Here is a 14,812-nt window from a genome sequence, read left to right on the forward strand (position 1 = left end):
GCATCGATGCTATGCTGCAGCTGTCTCATTTCAGCTCTAATAATGAGAATTAGGAGATCACATGACAGCTGTTCACTCAGTCTGCTCGGAGTGGAGAGCAGTGACTGTCAGTTTTGCTCTGCTCCTGCAGCGCTGGGCTGGGATGGGGGCGGGAGCAGCTGGCTCTGGCTCTTGGCCATGCACTGAGAGGTGGAGTCACCTGTGTGGATCCTGACAAAATTGTTGGGATCTTTCCAGAGCCTTGAGTGGTTATGCCAGATCAACTGTGAACAAGCAAGCTACATACTTGTGAAAAGTGTCAACTGCAATCCCTGTATTTGTCTGGCATTTGACAATAAAGATTATCAAGCAATATTTGCAGTTCTGGTGTGCAATCATTTTGTTTCCTATTGATAGTGGGCTATAGCCTACTGTCAGCTGACTCTGGGTCGCTGGAGAAGAAAAGCAAGAGCATTCGTGTGACTCACAACAGAAGTATGGCCACAAATACTTTGGCCATACTTCTCTTTTAAATATAGAAATTTGTAGATTAGTCACTAGAGGGAGCTAGGGTGCAATTACTCTAACAACTGTAACTGAGATACAGTAGATGACCCTCACAGGGAATTTGTGTATTGTTTGCAAAGTGATAGCCGACTCATAGACCTATATTGTCATAAAAGCACAACCATTATGTTGCACTGCAAAGCAGGATGTGTAATGAAGGCATATGACTGCTCACGTGTGTATATATAAATACAAATTATACAGAACATTAAAGGTAATCCTTCCTGGGAGAAACATGAAAACTGCTGTTTCGACTTTTTATCCTCTAAATGTTAGGTGCCTGGCTATCATTCAGATATCTTCTGCTTAAACACTTTTGGGTTGTGCAAAATCTGGTGCAGCTGTGCACCAATGGGTAGCCAATCAGCTTCTAACCTCAGCTTGTTCAATAAAGCTTTGACAAAAAAATAAAAAAACATCTGGAAGCTAATTGGTTTCTATGCAAAATTGCGCCAGATTTTGCACTTTCCAGTTTTAGTAAATCAACCTCTTGGAGTCACTGTTGATATTGGCTTTACTTACTGATCTCCATACTTGTTTGGGGTCAGTAATTTCAAAATGAGTGAAGTCTGTGGGTCTGCAAAACAGCTGGGCAAATAGCAATTTTCAGAGGAAAAGGAATTGGCCAAAGGCAGACTACATGGGGGGATTTACTGAAACTGGAGAGTGCAAAATTTGGTGCAGCTGTGAAGCATAGTAGCCAATCAGCTTCTAAGTTTAGCTTGTTCGATTAAGCTTTGACAATAAAACCTGGAAGCTGATTGGTTTCTATGCAGAGCTGCACCTGCGTTTGCACTCCCCAGTTTTAGTAAATCATCTCCCAATTTTTCCCTCAGGGAAAGTTTACTTTTCCACATAATGATATGTTTTTATACCAATTTGATCTCTTTTACATGTTTATCAAAAAGAAAAACGAAAAAAATAAACATAAAATTTAGATATAGCATTTAATGTCAAGGTTTTGTTTTTAGGTCTTCTACATAAACTGTGTCGCAAAACTATTAGCTTGTTAACAACAAAGGACTTTGACTAAATGATTCAAATGAATACAGATTATCACTACTGGGCATGCCAACGGTTCATAATAAAGAAAATAAATATGTATAAAAATATGCTATTTATACATTTAAAAAAAGGTTTTACATATTCAAAGTTAAAAGTGGTAAACCCAGTAAAACTTGAAAAACATATGCTATTTATTAATATAAAATAAATTGAGTGGAGAGATTACACATGCCAAGGGTTCAAGTATTCTTGTACAGTGGATCCTGTGATTTTTCAATTTTAGTCTCAAGCAGTGCTCTTGCATACTGTATATAAGCCATTCTAGTCTAAAGAACAGAGCATAAAAACCCAATTCATTCCTAAGTGTCATTGGCAATGCACAAATGAGAAAATGCTCAGATGTAAAGTGTTCTATATAGCAGTCAAAGCAGCCGTGAAATTGGAGAGGGATGCATAGCTTATGTGCTTGTAAACATATCATTCATTTACTTTATGGCAGCTGATGCTCCTAGAAGATGCATGGCGAGAGCTATTTGTTCTGGGAATAGCACAATGGGCCATCCCGGTTGATGCAAACACACTACTGGCTGTATCTGGTAAGTACCGCTCAATTTAATGACTTTATTGTAGAAATTAACATTAAAATACATAGCAGGGAATATGAACAACATGTGAAGAATAACAAATCCTGTGTGAACAATAGCCCATACCTGTCATTTATAAATCTATATTTAAATGCAAATAGTGTTGTTTTGTTGTATTCATAACTGCCTGCATCATCATTGAAATGCTAATCACTGTGTTTGTTATCATCCAAAGGAGTACTTTATTATCATTTTCATAATATCGACACAGACATAGTTTAGACCACGATGACAGATCCATGTTAAATGGAGTAGACTTGCTTGGATTACAAATGATAGATATAAAAACCATATTATCTATGATATGTTTGGATTTTAGGAATGAACAACGATAACACTGACTCGCAGAAGCTGAATAAAATTATTGCTGAGATTCAAGCTTTACAGGAAGTCGTGGCCAGATTTCGACAGTTACGGTTAGACGCAACTGAATTTGCTTGTCTCAAATGCATTGTTACTTTTAAAGCTGGTAAGTAATTGTTGGTTTTAATTTAGAAAATGTATGATTTTTGTTTTAACCTGCAAAATTAAACACTTGCTTTAAAGGCAATCTCTGGGCTCACTTTAGCTTTATAGGTGGCCATGGGTCTATACAGCAGGCACCTCCAAGGATTTCCCAAAACTCAGCTCTAGTTTACAAATTTTGTCCACTACTTCCAGCCTTGATTCCTACCTGCATCCTTCCACAACCTGAACCTTACTGCATTTAGCGAACAATAGGATGTCACGGGGGGAGGCATAGGTCAGAAAGATTTGTCTTTTGCCATTTAGTAGGGCACCCAATTTAGTTTCAATATTATTTTTAACATAAGTGAACCTGTACTTGATTTTAACCTTTTACAAGCTTACATCCTAACCCACCCAACAATTGAGCCCACAAGATGTTAGCTTTTACAATCTTTAGCTATCAAAGTCTTTTCTGCGCTCCTCAATTTAGTCTCACATTGTTACTACGACCTGGCGTTTTACTTTCCCCTGTCCAGTGAGTATCAGTGAGTATCAGTGACCAGTAGGTACACTCTATTTGAACAGTGGAATGGCAGTTGTTTGTGCTTAGCCACAAAAAACAGACGGGTCAGGCCCCAGTAATAGAGTGAAACAAATTCATGACTCTGTCGTGTAGAAAAAAAAGTGGCATCAATTTAGAAGTGCATATATGTGGGAGCAAGGTTCAATACCACAAGGAAGTATATGAGCAGTGGCGGCTGGTGCTCAACATTTTTGGGAGGGCACAAAGGAACAAGCAATTTTCAGAAGGAATTGGGCAAAGGCAGACTCCATGGGATTGATTTACTAAAACTGGAGAGTGCAAAATTTGGTGCAGCTGTGCATGGTAGCCAATCAGCTTCTAACTTTTGCTTGTCCAATTATGCTTTGACAATAAAACTGGCACCGGCTTTTGCACTCCCCAGTTTAAGTACATCAACCTCCATTGGAGATCAGGATTTATCTCTGTTGGAGCACACCAATACACGGCAGGACTGCGCCGGATCTGGACCTCCTCAGAGTGCAGATTTTTCACTAAGGACTGTCCTTGTATTAGTTTCATTGCTATATATGCCTTATAATATTGTTCTCACCAAATAATATTTTCACTAGCCACTTATAAACGTTACCACCTATTATTCACTTTTTGTCCCACACCTTACAGCGCAAGTATTGTATTTAAATTTTTTCTGTTTCACCTTAGTCTATCGAGGTAGACTTTTATATTTGCAGCAGTATTTTTAGTTTGTTCCCCTTCCCTTCACTTCTCAGACAGCGCAGGAGTTTACCCTATTTATATTTTATCAACCTCCATGTTTCCCTCAGGGAAAGTTTACTTTTCCACATAATGATACGTTTTTACACCAATGTGATCTCTTTTAAATGTTTATCTAAAAAACAATAAAAAAAAACCCCATAAAATTTAGACATAGCACTTGCAATTTTTACATGATGGCGATTTTTGTAATAATGTCCAAAATAATAATATTATAATAATACCAGTCTGCACCAGATTCCAGTCTATACTTTCTTGTAAGCTAGAAGTACGATTACAGTTTTATACATCCAACACTTCCGGGTGTGTTGGATGCCTGTGGCTTCCCTGCTACAGAACTGTGGTTCCACCTACTGGTTGCTACATCCCTAGTAGGTCCTTGTACCTTGGTGATGACAGGACTGAGTCTGCTAGTTGTATTCGAAAATGTATGAAAGCACTGGGCCCCAAAAAAGTTGTCCTTTTGCTCCAAATAAATTATCATATTTTATGTAAAATAGTTTCAATATAAAAGGGAAAAAAATACAATACAAATATCAAATACATTTTCCACATCAATTATTAAAGTGGCCCTGCCATGCTGGGATGTACAAGTAATTACTTTTGCACCAGATTGTGTATATTTAGCTCACTATGATAGGACATTACTGCAGATTTTTGAAAACAACATTAATGCCCTCGTACACACGATCGGAATTTCCAATGGAAAAAGTCAGATGGACTTTTTCCATCGGAAATTCCGACCGTGTGTATGTCCCATCTGATTATTTCCATCGGAAATTCAGAGGAATTCCGTCGGAGTTTAGATAGAGAACATGTTCTCTTTTACTCCGATGGAATTCCGTCGAAATTCTGATGTGATTTTGGTCGGAAAAAGGTCCGACCGTGTGTACAGGGCTTTAGGCTTCTTTTACAAATGCGGATCGTTCGTTTCATCAGTTCAGTCACTTCTTTTCAAAGAAAAAACGTATGAAGTTTACATCAGTTTGCCATCAGTTTTTCATCCATTTTTACATCAGTTTTATACATCTGCCAGCTAGAATCCTTAACTACTTTGAGTCCCCGAACCATTCTTTCATGCAAAAACAGGACCGTTTTTCCGTTTACATCCGTTTTTGGTCCAATCCGTTTCTTTAACGGAAGAAAAATAGGGCTTTGATCTGTTCCAAAAAAAGGATGTTGACGGAAGTGTATGTAAACAGATGTGAATGGATGATCATCCATTTACACCTTTTTTTCCCATTGAGATGCATTGATGTCCGTTTTTTATCCGTCAATGTATGGGTAAAAAATGGACAAACGGTCTGCATGCGTGAAAGGGGCCTAAAATTGAGTGAGCAATTGAACCCAGAGATAAACCAACAAAATGTATACAGTAAATGTGGATACTTTTTTGTTGTATTATACATTATATAATCAAGTAATGCTTTTACTGTGATGTGCATTAATAAATAAATTTTCTTCTGCAGTACCAACACACAGTGGCTCCGAACTGAGGAGTTTGAGAAATGCTGCAGCCATTGCAGCCCTACAAGATGAGGCCCAGCTCACTCTTAACAGCTACATACATACTAGGTAAATACATTACTTACGTTTACTAAATAAAAATAATCTTTATTTGATTATCTGCTGTGGTCTTTGCAACAACAGCTCTTGTAAAAGGGAACAAAAAAATCTGCAACATTTATATTCCACTTTCTTGAACCCAGCAATGTGCTGTGTATGCTAAAATATAATCATATAGGAAAAAGAAAAGGTAATAATGATTAAAGCGGTTGTTAACCCATCGATGTAACACTTAAAAAAACTGTTAACATTCCCGGCATGCCGGGAATGCTAACTGCACATTGGTTGTGCTCTCAACCAAACTGTCAAACCATCCAATGGCTGGTGTCATAACTGATCACATGTGCAGCTTCATGGCAGTTGAAGATTGAACAAAGGCCAAGATGGCAGCTTCCTTGGCTGAAAAAGATAGGAGGGTTTACAACCGCTTTAAGTCAAAGATGTAGCAGAACTTGCCGTGTTCGAAGTGACCGTACGATAATCGGATCGTTAGTACAGAGCTTTCGAGAGCCGATCATGACAGTTCATCTGATATTATTCTATCGGAGAGGCACGGAATCTTTTTTCGTACGATGCCAGATCGTACGATTTTCATTTAATCAGTACAGCTGTCCTTCGAAAATGCAATACAAATGCATTACAACACATGACATCACTTCCGAATTTTTATTATGTCGTACTAGAATTTTCGTGACTTTAGTAAACTCATCAGATTCCATGTGTGATTAGCATGCAAAAAAATCGGACAATCATTCGTCCGATAATCTCATTGTGTGTACCGGGCATAAGGGTTATAACCCCTGTCAGATTTTTTTCCCGCCATCTGTGTGCCATTGTGGAGATTACCCTTCACGTCCTGTCCCATACCCAAAGAGGAAGTGAGAGGAAATCCCTGCAAATTATGGGAATTTCCTGGGGACCCCCAGGCCACCAGAACCATTGAATGATTTCCCCCTCTATTACTTTTCTGAGGACAGAATTTGTGATTTTCTTTTACCTTCACGTTCAATGGTAATGGTAAACAGGACAAAGAGATAGGGTAAGGGTGAATCTCTCTAACAGCAGCACAGACAGCATTAAAAACTGGTGTTCTAATTCCTCTCCACTTCATCCATCATCATCATTCATTGCCTTTAGTTATACTTTAAAGTGGTATTAAACCCCAAATTAAATGTGCAACATATTGCAGCTTACAAATTGATAGATGTGGTGGCTGCATCAGTTTTATTTCCTTATGCCGCGTACACACGATCAGAAATTCCGACAAGAAAACCGCGGATTTTTTTCCAACTGAATTTTGACTCAAATTTGTGTTGCATACACACGGTCACACACAATTCTGACCGTCAAGAATGCAGTGACGTACAACACTACAACGAGCCGAGAAAAATGAAGTTCAATGATTCCGAGCATGCGTCTAATTTATTCTGAGCATGCGTGTTTTTTTGCGCGTCGGAATTGCCCACAGATTTTTAGAATTTCCAACAAGAACTTTTCCCATCGGAAAATTTGAGAACCAGCTCCGTAGGCCAAATCCAACAGAAAAAGTCCGATGGGGCCTACACACAGTTGGAATTTCCGACCAAAAGCTCACATTGAACTTTTCTTGTCGAAAATTCTGACCGTGTGTACACGACATTGGGCTTTTTTCCTCTGTTTTCACCTGGTGATCTGGCCAGTAACACACTTCCTGCATTAATGAGACACCACTTTGGGTGAAAGAGAAAAGGAGGCACAGCAGCATTATCAGTCTAGGAGGGGGAGGGTGGTGATAAATGTATTAGCATATTTAAATACACTAACAAATTGAAGAAAAAAGTTCCCACTTTCTAATTAGCTACAGCAAGCATTTATTTTTCCTTTTGGGATAAAGATTTTACATGAATAAATAAAAGCTGACCATTTTAAGCATTCATGCCAGTGTTAAATGGTTTGTCTCATACATATAAACTGATATATTCTGCTGGAGAGTTGCTGGCTGGATCATTAGATGAAAATAAAATAAAGAAAGTCTAAAAAAAAGGAAATTAATCACATCCGAGAATTGTTAACCTGAATATAATACATGTTTGCTTTTGGGTTTAATACTGCTTTAATCAATTCTCATAAATAAAATAATATTAATATATATATATATATATATATATATATATATATATATATATATATATATATATATATATATATACACACTGAGCAAAATTATAAATGCAACACTTTTGTATTCGCCCCTATTTATCATGAGCTAAACGTAAAGATCTTTGACTTTTTCTATGTACACAAAAGGCCTATTTCTCTCAAATATTGTCTAAATCTGTGTTAGTGAGCACTTCTCCTTTGCCAAGATAATCCATCCACCTCACAGGTGTGGCATATCAAGATGCTGATTAGACAGCATGAATTTTGTACAGGTGTGCCTTATGCCGCGTACAGACGGTCGTTTTTTTTTATGAAAAAAAACACGACATTCTTTGTGAAGTAAAAAAACAACGTTTTTGAAACTTCATTTTCAAAAACGACGTTGCCTACACACCATCGTTTTTTCAAAATGCTCTAGCAAAGCGCGGTTACGTTCAGCACTCTTTTCCATTGAAGCTCGCTTCATAACTTGCTTCTGAGCATGCGCGGGTTTAAAAACGTTGTTTTAAATGTCGTTTTAGCTACACACAGTGATTTTTTGTGACACAAAAAACAACGTTTTGAAAAACGACACAAAAAATTGAAGCATGCTCGAATTTTTTTTTGTCGTTTTTCAGAAGACATAAAACAACGTTTTCCCCCACACACGGTCATTTAAAATGACGTTTTTAAAAACGTCCTTTTTTTTCATCACAAAAAACGACCGTTAGGCATTAGGAAGGCCACAATAAAAGGCCATTCTAAAATGTTGCAAGTTTTGAGGGAGCGTTCAATCCTGACTGCAGAATGTCCACCAGAGCTGTTGCCCTTGAATTGAATGTTAATTTCTCTACCATAAGCCGCCTCCAAAGGCGTTTCAGAGAATTTGGCAGTACATCCAACCGGCCTTACAACCGCAGACCACATGTAACCGCAACAGCCCAGCCCAGCACAGCACCTCCACATACTGCATATGCATACTGCATTAACCGCTTGCCGACGATGACCGCCAGCCATGCATGATCGCGGGCACAACAAGCAGACCAAGGACGTGTGTGTAAACACACAAATCCCTGTTCTGTGAGTAGAGGCAGATCATGAGTTCCTACTAGCTAGAAACCACGATTTGTCATCTCCTATAGTCAGTCCCCTCCCCCCACAGTTAGGACACACACTAGGGCACACAGTTAACCCCTTGATCGCCCCCTAGTGTTAACCCCTTCCCTGCCAGTGACATTTTCACAGTGATCAGTGAATTTCTATAGCACTGATCGCTGTATAATTGTCAATGGTTCACAAAAATGTGTCAAAAGTGTCTGATCTGTCCGCTATAATTTCGCAGTCGCGATAAAAATCGCAGATCGCCACCATTACTAGTTAAAAAATCAAATAATAAAAATGTCAAAAATCTATCTCCTATTTTGTAGACGCTATAACTTTTGCGCAAACCAATTAATATACGCTTATTGTGATTTTTATTACCAAAAATATGTAGAAGAATACATATCGGCCTAAACTGAGGAAAAAAATTGCTTTTTTAAAAAAAAATGGGGATAATTATTATAGCAAAAAGTACATAATATTGTGTTTTTTTTACTCAATGACCAATGACTTGGTCATTGAGCAGCCAAATCTTCCCGGGCTGAAGTGCTTAAACACAAGTATCGCTGAGGTGCACCATCCAGCCGCAGCAGCTGTCAGCCTCACAAATTTGACAGACTGCCAGCAGTGGGGCTGGATGGTGCACCTATACCTAATACCCGCACCTAAACTCCAGAGTCATATGCACTGGGGCTAAATGCCTAATGATGCCCAATAGAGCACCAAAAATAAATAACTATCGTATATACTCGAGTATAAGCTGACCCGAATATAAGCCGAGGCACCTAATTTTACCACAAAAACCTGAGAAAACATATTGACTCGAGTATAAGCCTGGGGTGTCCACCTGCATGCCTCACTGTGTCAATGTGCATGCCACACTGTGTCCATTCATCACTGTGTCCATGCCTCACTGTGTCCATGCCTCACTGTACCCATGCCTCACTGTGTCCATGTGCATGCCACACTGTGTACATGCATCACTGTGTCCATGCCTCACCGTGCCCATGCCTCACTGTGCGTCACTGTGTCCATGCCTCACTGTGCCCATGCCTCACTGTGTCCATGACTAGACTTACGTTTAACATGGGAGTATAAAGAAGGGGTGCCCGGTTTTGAAAAATCAGGGCTCCCCGGCTGTAGGTCCACCAGATAGAAAACTTAATACACTTGTAGATGAGAACTGGGGCTACATGTGTGCCAAGTTTTGGGTCCAGGAGACCTACGGACGGCTGTTATCCAGTCCCCAAAGTCCGAGAGATCAGGCGCAAAAAGGTAACTCGAGTATAAGCCAAGGGTGGCATTTTCAGCACCAAAAAATGTGCTGTAAAACTCGGCTTATACTTGAGTATATACGGTAGTTATAGAAACGTAGCAGTTGGTTACAAATTTTGTTATAGGGAAGGAGGAGGCAATATTATTGATGGGTATCTCATTATTTAAATAATATAAAAATTCACCTGGAGGGATTTGCAAAGGATTATTGTGATGCATTTTGACTACTCACTACTTTTCATCAACTAGTTTTAATTTTGGGCCACCTCCAACCAGATGTTATCCCTACTCTTATATTTAAAACCTGAACAAAAAAAAGCAAATATTAATTAGTCTTTGATTTTTTTCCACAGGTATCCAACCCAGCCCTGCCGTTTTGGAAAACTCCTACTGCTTCTACCAGCATTACGGTCTATCAGCCCATCAACAATAGAAGAAGTATTTTTCAAGAAAACAATAGGCAATGTACCAATCACAAGACTGCTCTCAGATATGTACAAATCCAGTGATATCTGAAGGAAATTTTATATTTCTCAAGCTTTAGACTTGAATAATACTGTTTCAATCACAAATGAGTTCCAAGAGTGATGAGACTTGTGAAGACAATATTAAGGGGACCTTCTTTTATTAAAACAGCCATCATATTGATGTGCATAATATCAAAATACTATTTGCCACATGGAACACTTATAGCCATTTTGGTTCTACAAACCCAACAGAAAAGGATGAATGTTATCTTCAAGATTTTGTGTGTGGTGTGGAAATTTACAAGATCAACTCCTACATTTTAAACAAGCATTTCTATCCTTTCTTTGTACTATAAACTATTTCACATTTTTTCCATGGCTGTAGTTTCAGAGACAGAAAAAATAATCACCCATATAGAACAGTATGTGATCGGCATTGTTATGACTACGGACACTTTGTGCTAGATTGCATAAAAAGGCAAGATGCATCTTTGGCTCCACCTGTGACCTATCGACAAACCACATCATTGTGTGCAACCGCATCAATGCTACAACTTGACTGGAGCAGCGATTTCCACTTTGCACCACACCATAATATACTTAATTGCCACAAGATTACATGAATCAGTTAGGTGCTGAAAATATGGGATCACATCTGTGATGTGTTTACAACAATAAAGAGGTTAGCTTTTACCATTATAGTACTTCAATGGTTAGACCATCTTATCAAATCATTTATTCTGCTCTGCTGGTAATACAAGTCACTTTGGTTGTGACCAACTGGATTTTTAAAATGCCACCTTAATGGCATCCCAGTCTTAGTCTGTAGGGTTCACTATTGAGTTGGCCCACCCTTTGCAACTTTAACAACTTCATCTCTTCTAGGAAGACTGTCCACAAGGTTTAGGTGTCTATGGGAATGTTTGACCATTCTACCAGAAGCGCATTTGTGAGCTCAGGCACTAATGTGGAGAAAAAGGCCTGGCTCCAAATCTTTACTCTATATCATCCCAAAGGTGTCCTTTCAGGTTGGGGACAGGACAGACAAGTTCCTTTACCTCGAACTCGGTCATCCATGTCTTTATGGACCTTGCTTTGTGCACTGGTGCGCAGTCATGTTGGAACAGGAAGGGGCCATCGCCAAACTGTTCCCACAAAGTTGGCACTTGTCTTAAATGTCTTGGTATGCTGATGCCTTAATAGTTCTCTTCACTGGAATTAAGGGGTCAAGCCCAACCCCTAAAAAACAACCCCACCATAAACCCCTCCACCAAAGGATTTGGACCAGTTGACAAAGCAAGGTCCATAAAGACATGGATATGTGAGTTTGGGGTGAAGGAACTTGGCCCGCACAGAGTCCTGACCTAAACCTCTGTTAGAACATCTTTGGGATGAATTAGTGAGCCAGGCCTTCTCATCCACATCAGTGACTTACCTCACAAATGTGCTTCTGGAAGAATGGTCAAATATTCCCATAGGCTCACTCCAAAACCTTGTGGATAGCCTTCCCAGAAAAGTTGAAGCTGTTATAGCTGCAAAGGGTGGGCCAACTCAATATTGAATTCTACGGACTAAGACTGGGATGCCATTGAAGTTCATGTGCGTGTAAAGGCAGGAGTTCCAATACTTTTGGTAATATAGTGTGTATGTGTATATATATATATATAGGCACAAAGCCTGATGAAGAGCATGGTATGCTCGTAACTGTACAATAGTATTGTTACAATTTACATATTTTGAAGGGAAATCAGTAAATAATTGCATAGGAGATTGTGTCCCGTTGTTTTTTCTATAAATATATATATATACACATACACACACACGCAGTTAGACCCGGTTCACACTGGGGCGACACGACAGGCGGCTCAGTCGCCTGACGTGTCGCGTCCTATTCAATGCAATGGAACCGTTCTAATAGGAGCAATGCAACGCTCCGACTTAGAAAAAGGTTCCTGTACGACCTCGGGGGTGGCTCGGGGCGACCTGCATTGACTTCTATACAGAAGTCGTTTTGCAAATCACCACTGAAGTCGTCCTCAGGACGACTTGCAGAGTCGCCCCCGAAGTCGTGCCGCTGCTGTGTGAACCGACTCTAAATATGCAGTATTTGGGTCTGTTTACAATGATACTGTGCAATCAAATTATGGAAAAAGGCCTTTTTTGAGATCTAAAAGATTATGTGGATCTGGTTCACTATTTAACTAAAGGACAGTCAATGGATGATTATTATTTCCTTTGGTTTTCTGGTAAAACCTCCTAATTCGTACATACTTCACTCATAACCCCAACTGAAGTCACCAAAATATGATATTCAGTCAGGCATTGTACTAACCACAACCATTGTTATAGTTCTACCTCTAATTTCCAGTTAAAGAAGTTGTAAACTGTATCTAAGTACAATTGCAAAGTCCAATAAGCACCATTGCTGTCCAGTGCACTCTTAAGCCTCGTACACACGATCGGATTTTCCAACAGGAATTGTATGATGACAGGCTGTTGTCGGAAAATCTGGTCGTTTGTATGCTCCATCGAACAATTGTTGTCGGACTATCCGATCGTGTGTACAGACGTTCTTCAGACTAAAATTAAAAAAGTAAAAACACGTATTCTCAGAAGCAATGCTAACCATAACACAATATTAGCAGAAGTTGCCCAAGGGGTGGCGCTAAAGAGTTGAAAAAACACGTAGTTTCGTGTTTCTTGGCCGACAATTCTTTGCTGTTTGTATGCAAGATAAGTTCCTGGCCAACGCTCTTCGGACCTACGCTTTGTCCGAGGAAAATCCGATCGTGTGTACCAGGCTTTACAGACCTTCTCCACACTATAAGTGTGCATGAGGATATTTGTCATGAGGAGAGTGTCAGTTTCTCTATGCCAGCACAAAGTAAAAAAAAAGTGAAAGGACTGCAAGCACATTTTCACTGTGAAATAAATGTATTTTAAGGCAAGTGAAAATCATGGTAAGACTTTAATTGAGCTTTAAGGTTAATAGAAATAAACAAAAACCAAAAGCTTTAAGGTTATCAGACCAGCTTTCATAATTTAATAACATAAGCAACATTATAGGTCTTTGAACATTTTGGAAGGAATGCAGGAAAGCCAGAAGAAATCCATCCGATGAATTACATATTTATACTATTGGACATAATTGGACATTTGTTACAGATTCTTGAACATGAAACATTCCACAATTAACAGACCATTTTAGAGAATGGTACATTTTAGTGGCAGACTATAAAAAAAACTCCAGGCAAAAAGCTAAATACATGGATTAAATAAATATATTTGAGTGTTTTTTTGCCAAAATATTTGTAATTCTATGCAGCCATTCTTGTGATTTTAACACTTCTGCTAGACTGCATAGAAAGTGACACCACTATTTTCTGATGCAATTTTGTAATTTACTGTGTAATCTGCGCCATCCGCTCGAAAATAAATGAAGATGATCACATTGCTAAGTAAAGAACCTCAAACAGTCAGTATGATTTTTGTTCTGCAGTTTGAATTGTGTATAGATAATATATTTCAGACAGCTACACTAGCATAATGATAAAATAATTAAATGAATATGTAACACCCATTTTTTTTTATATATTTGCCTGGAGTTCCACTTTAACCGAATTTATCCAAATGCAAATAAAATGTCATTGGTCTGTAGAACAAACATGCCCCAATTACCTACTGACATACCCTAAGAGTAAGGAAACTCTACATTTAAAACAGTTTAATAGCATTTTTTTTGTTCAATGTTTTCAGTGTATGATTAGGTTCTAGCACTAAGGAAATCAGCAGCACTTCAACTATTATAGAAAAGTAAAAATGTTCTTTGTACAGTGTCATCTAATTGTGAATCTAAAGTTGTTTTCATTTCTTTACAGAGAATAAAATATATTGAACTTGGGTGCTTTCAATTATTATTTTACATAAATATTTGTATTACAAATAATATTCATGCTTTTTGTACACAAAGATATTTATATATTCTGAACAAGCAGTAACAGTAGTTTAAAACAAGTTCTCACTTATCTCTGCAGCTATAGGCATTGTGGAAATTTGTTTTGAAAGTTTGCAACAGACGTTATTTTCCCTTTTACTTTGTTTTGCTACACAATCTTGGTGGTCTCCCAAAAAGAAACATCATTTTTTTCTGAACTGCTGAAAATAAACTGAAACAGATATAGGTGTACATTGAATAAACAGTGAAAAAACAGTGATAAGAAGTTGTAATACTTTTTACAGCTTGATAAGTCCCTAGTTCCCTAGAAAATGTTTAACAAATGCTTGGGGAGTAAAGATCACAGTGAATTCTTGATAATAAGTACACAGAA

The 14,812-nt window shown here is 38.5% G+C and overlaps 1 protein-coding gene and 1 long non-coding RNA gene across 2 annotated transcripts in view; both read left to right on the top strand.

Moving 5' to 3' along the window:
• Window positions 1–11,619, top strand: part of NR2E1 (nuclear receptor subfamily 2 group E member 1) — a 54,021-nt gene extending 42,402 nt beyond the window's left edge. Inside the window, exons 6-9 of the mRNA XM_040350203.1 lie at window positions 2,051–2,147; window positions 2,515–2,664; window positions 5,427–5,532; window positions 10,371–11,619. Coding sequence (XP_040206137.1) covers window positions 2,051–2,147; window positions 2,515–2,664; window positions 5,427–5,532; window positions 10,371–10,533 — 516 coding nt within the window. The 3' untranslated portion in view covers window positions 10,534–11,619. The remainder of the gene's footprint in view (window positions 1–2,050; window positions 2,148–2,514; window positions 2,665–5,426; window positions 5,533–10,370) is intronic.
• Window positions 11,620–13,164: 1,545 nt separating this feature from the next.
• On the top strand, window positions 13,165–14,385 carry LOC120935379. The gene is made up of 2 exons (XR_005748445.1): window positions 13,165–13,468; window positions 13,504–14,385. It is a non-coding gene; the product is annotated as an uncharacterized LOC120935379 (long non-coding RNA).
• Window positions 14,386–14,812: the final 427 nt, after the last annotated feature.

This window comes from Rana temporaria, chromosome 4 (assembly GCF_905171775.1).
Source record: "Rana temporaria chromosome 4, aRanTem1.1, whole genome shotgun sequence".
In the NCBI taxonomy this organism is placed as follows: domain Eukaryota; kingdom Metazoa; phylum Chordata; class Amphibia; order Anura; family Ranidae; genus Rana; species Rana temporaria.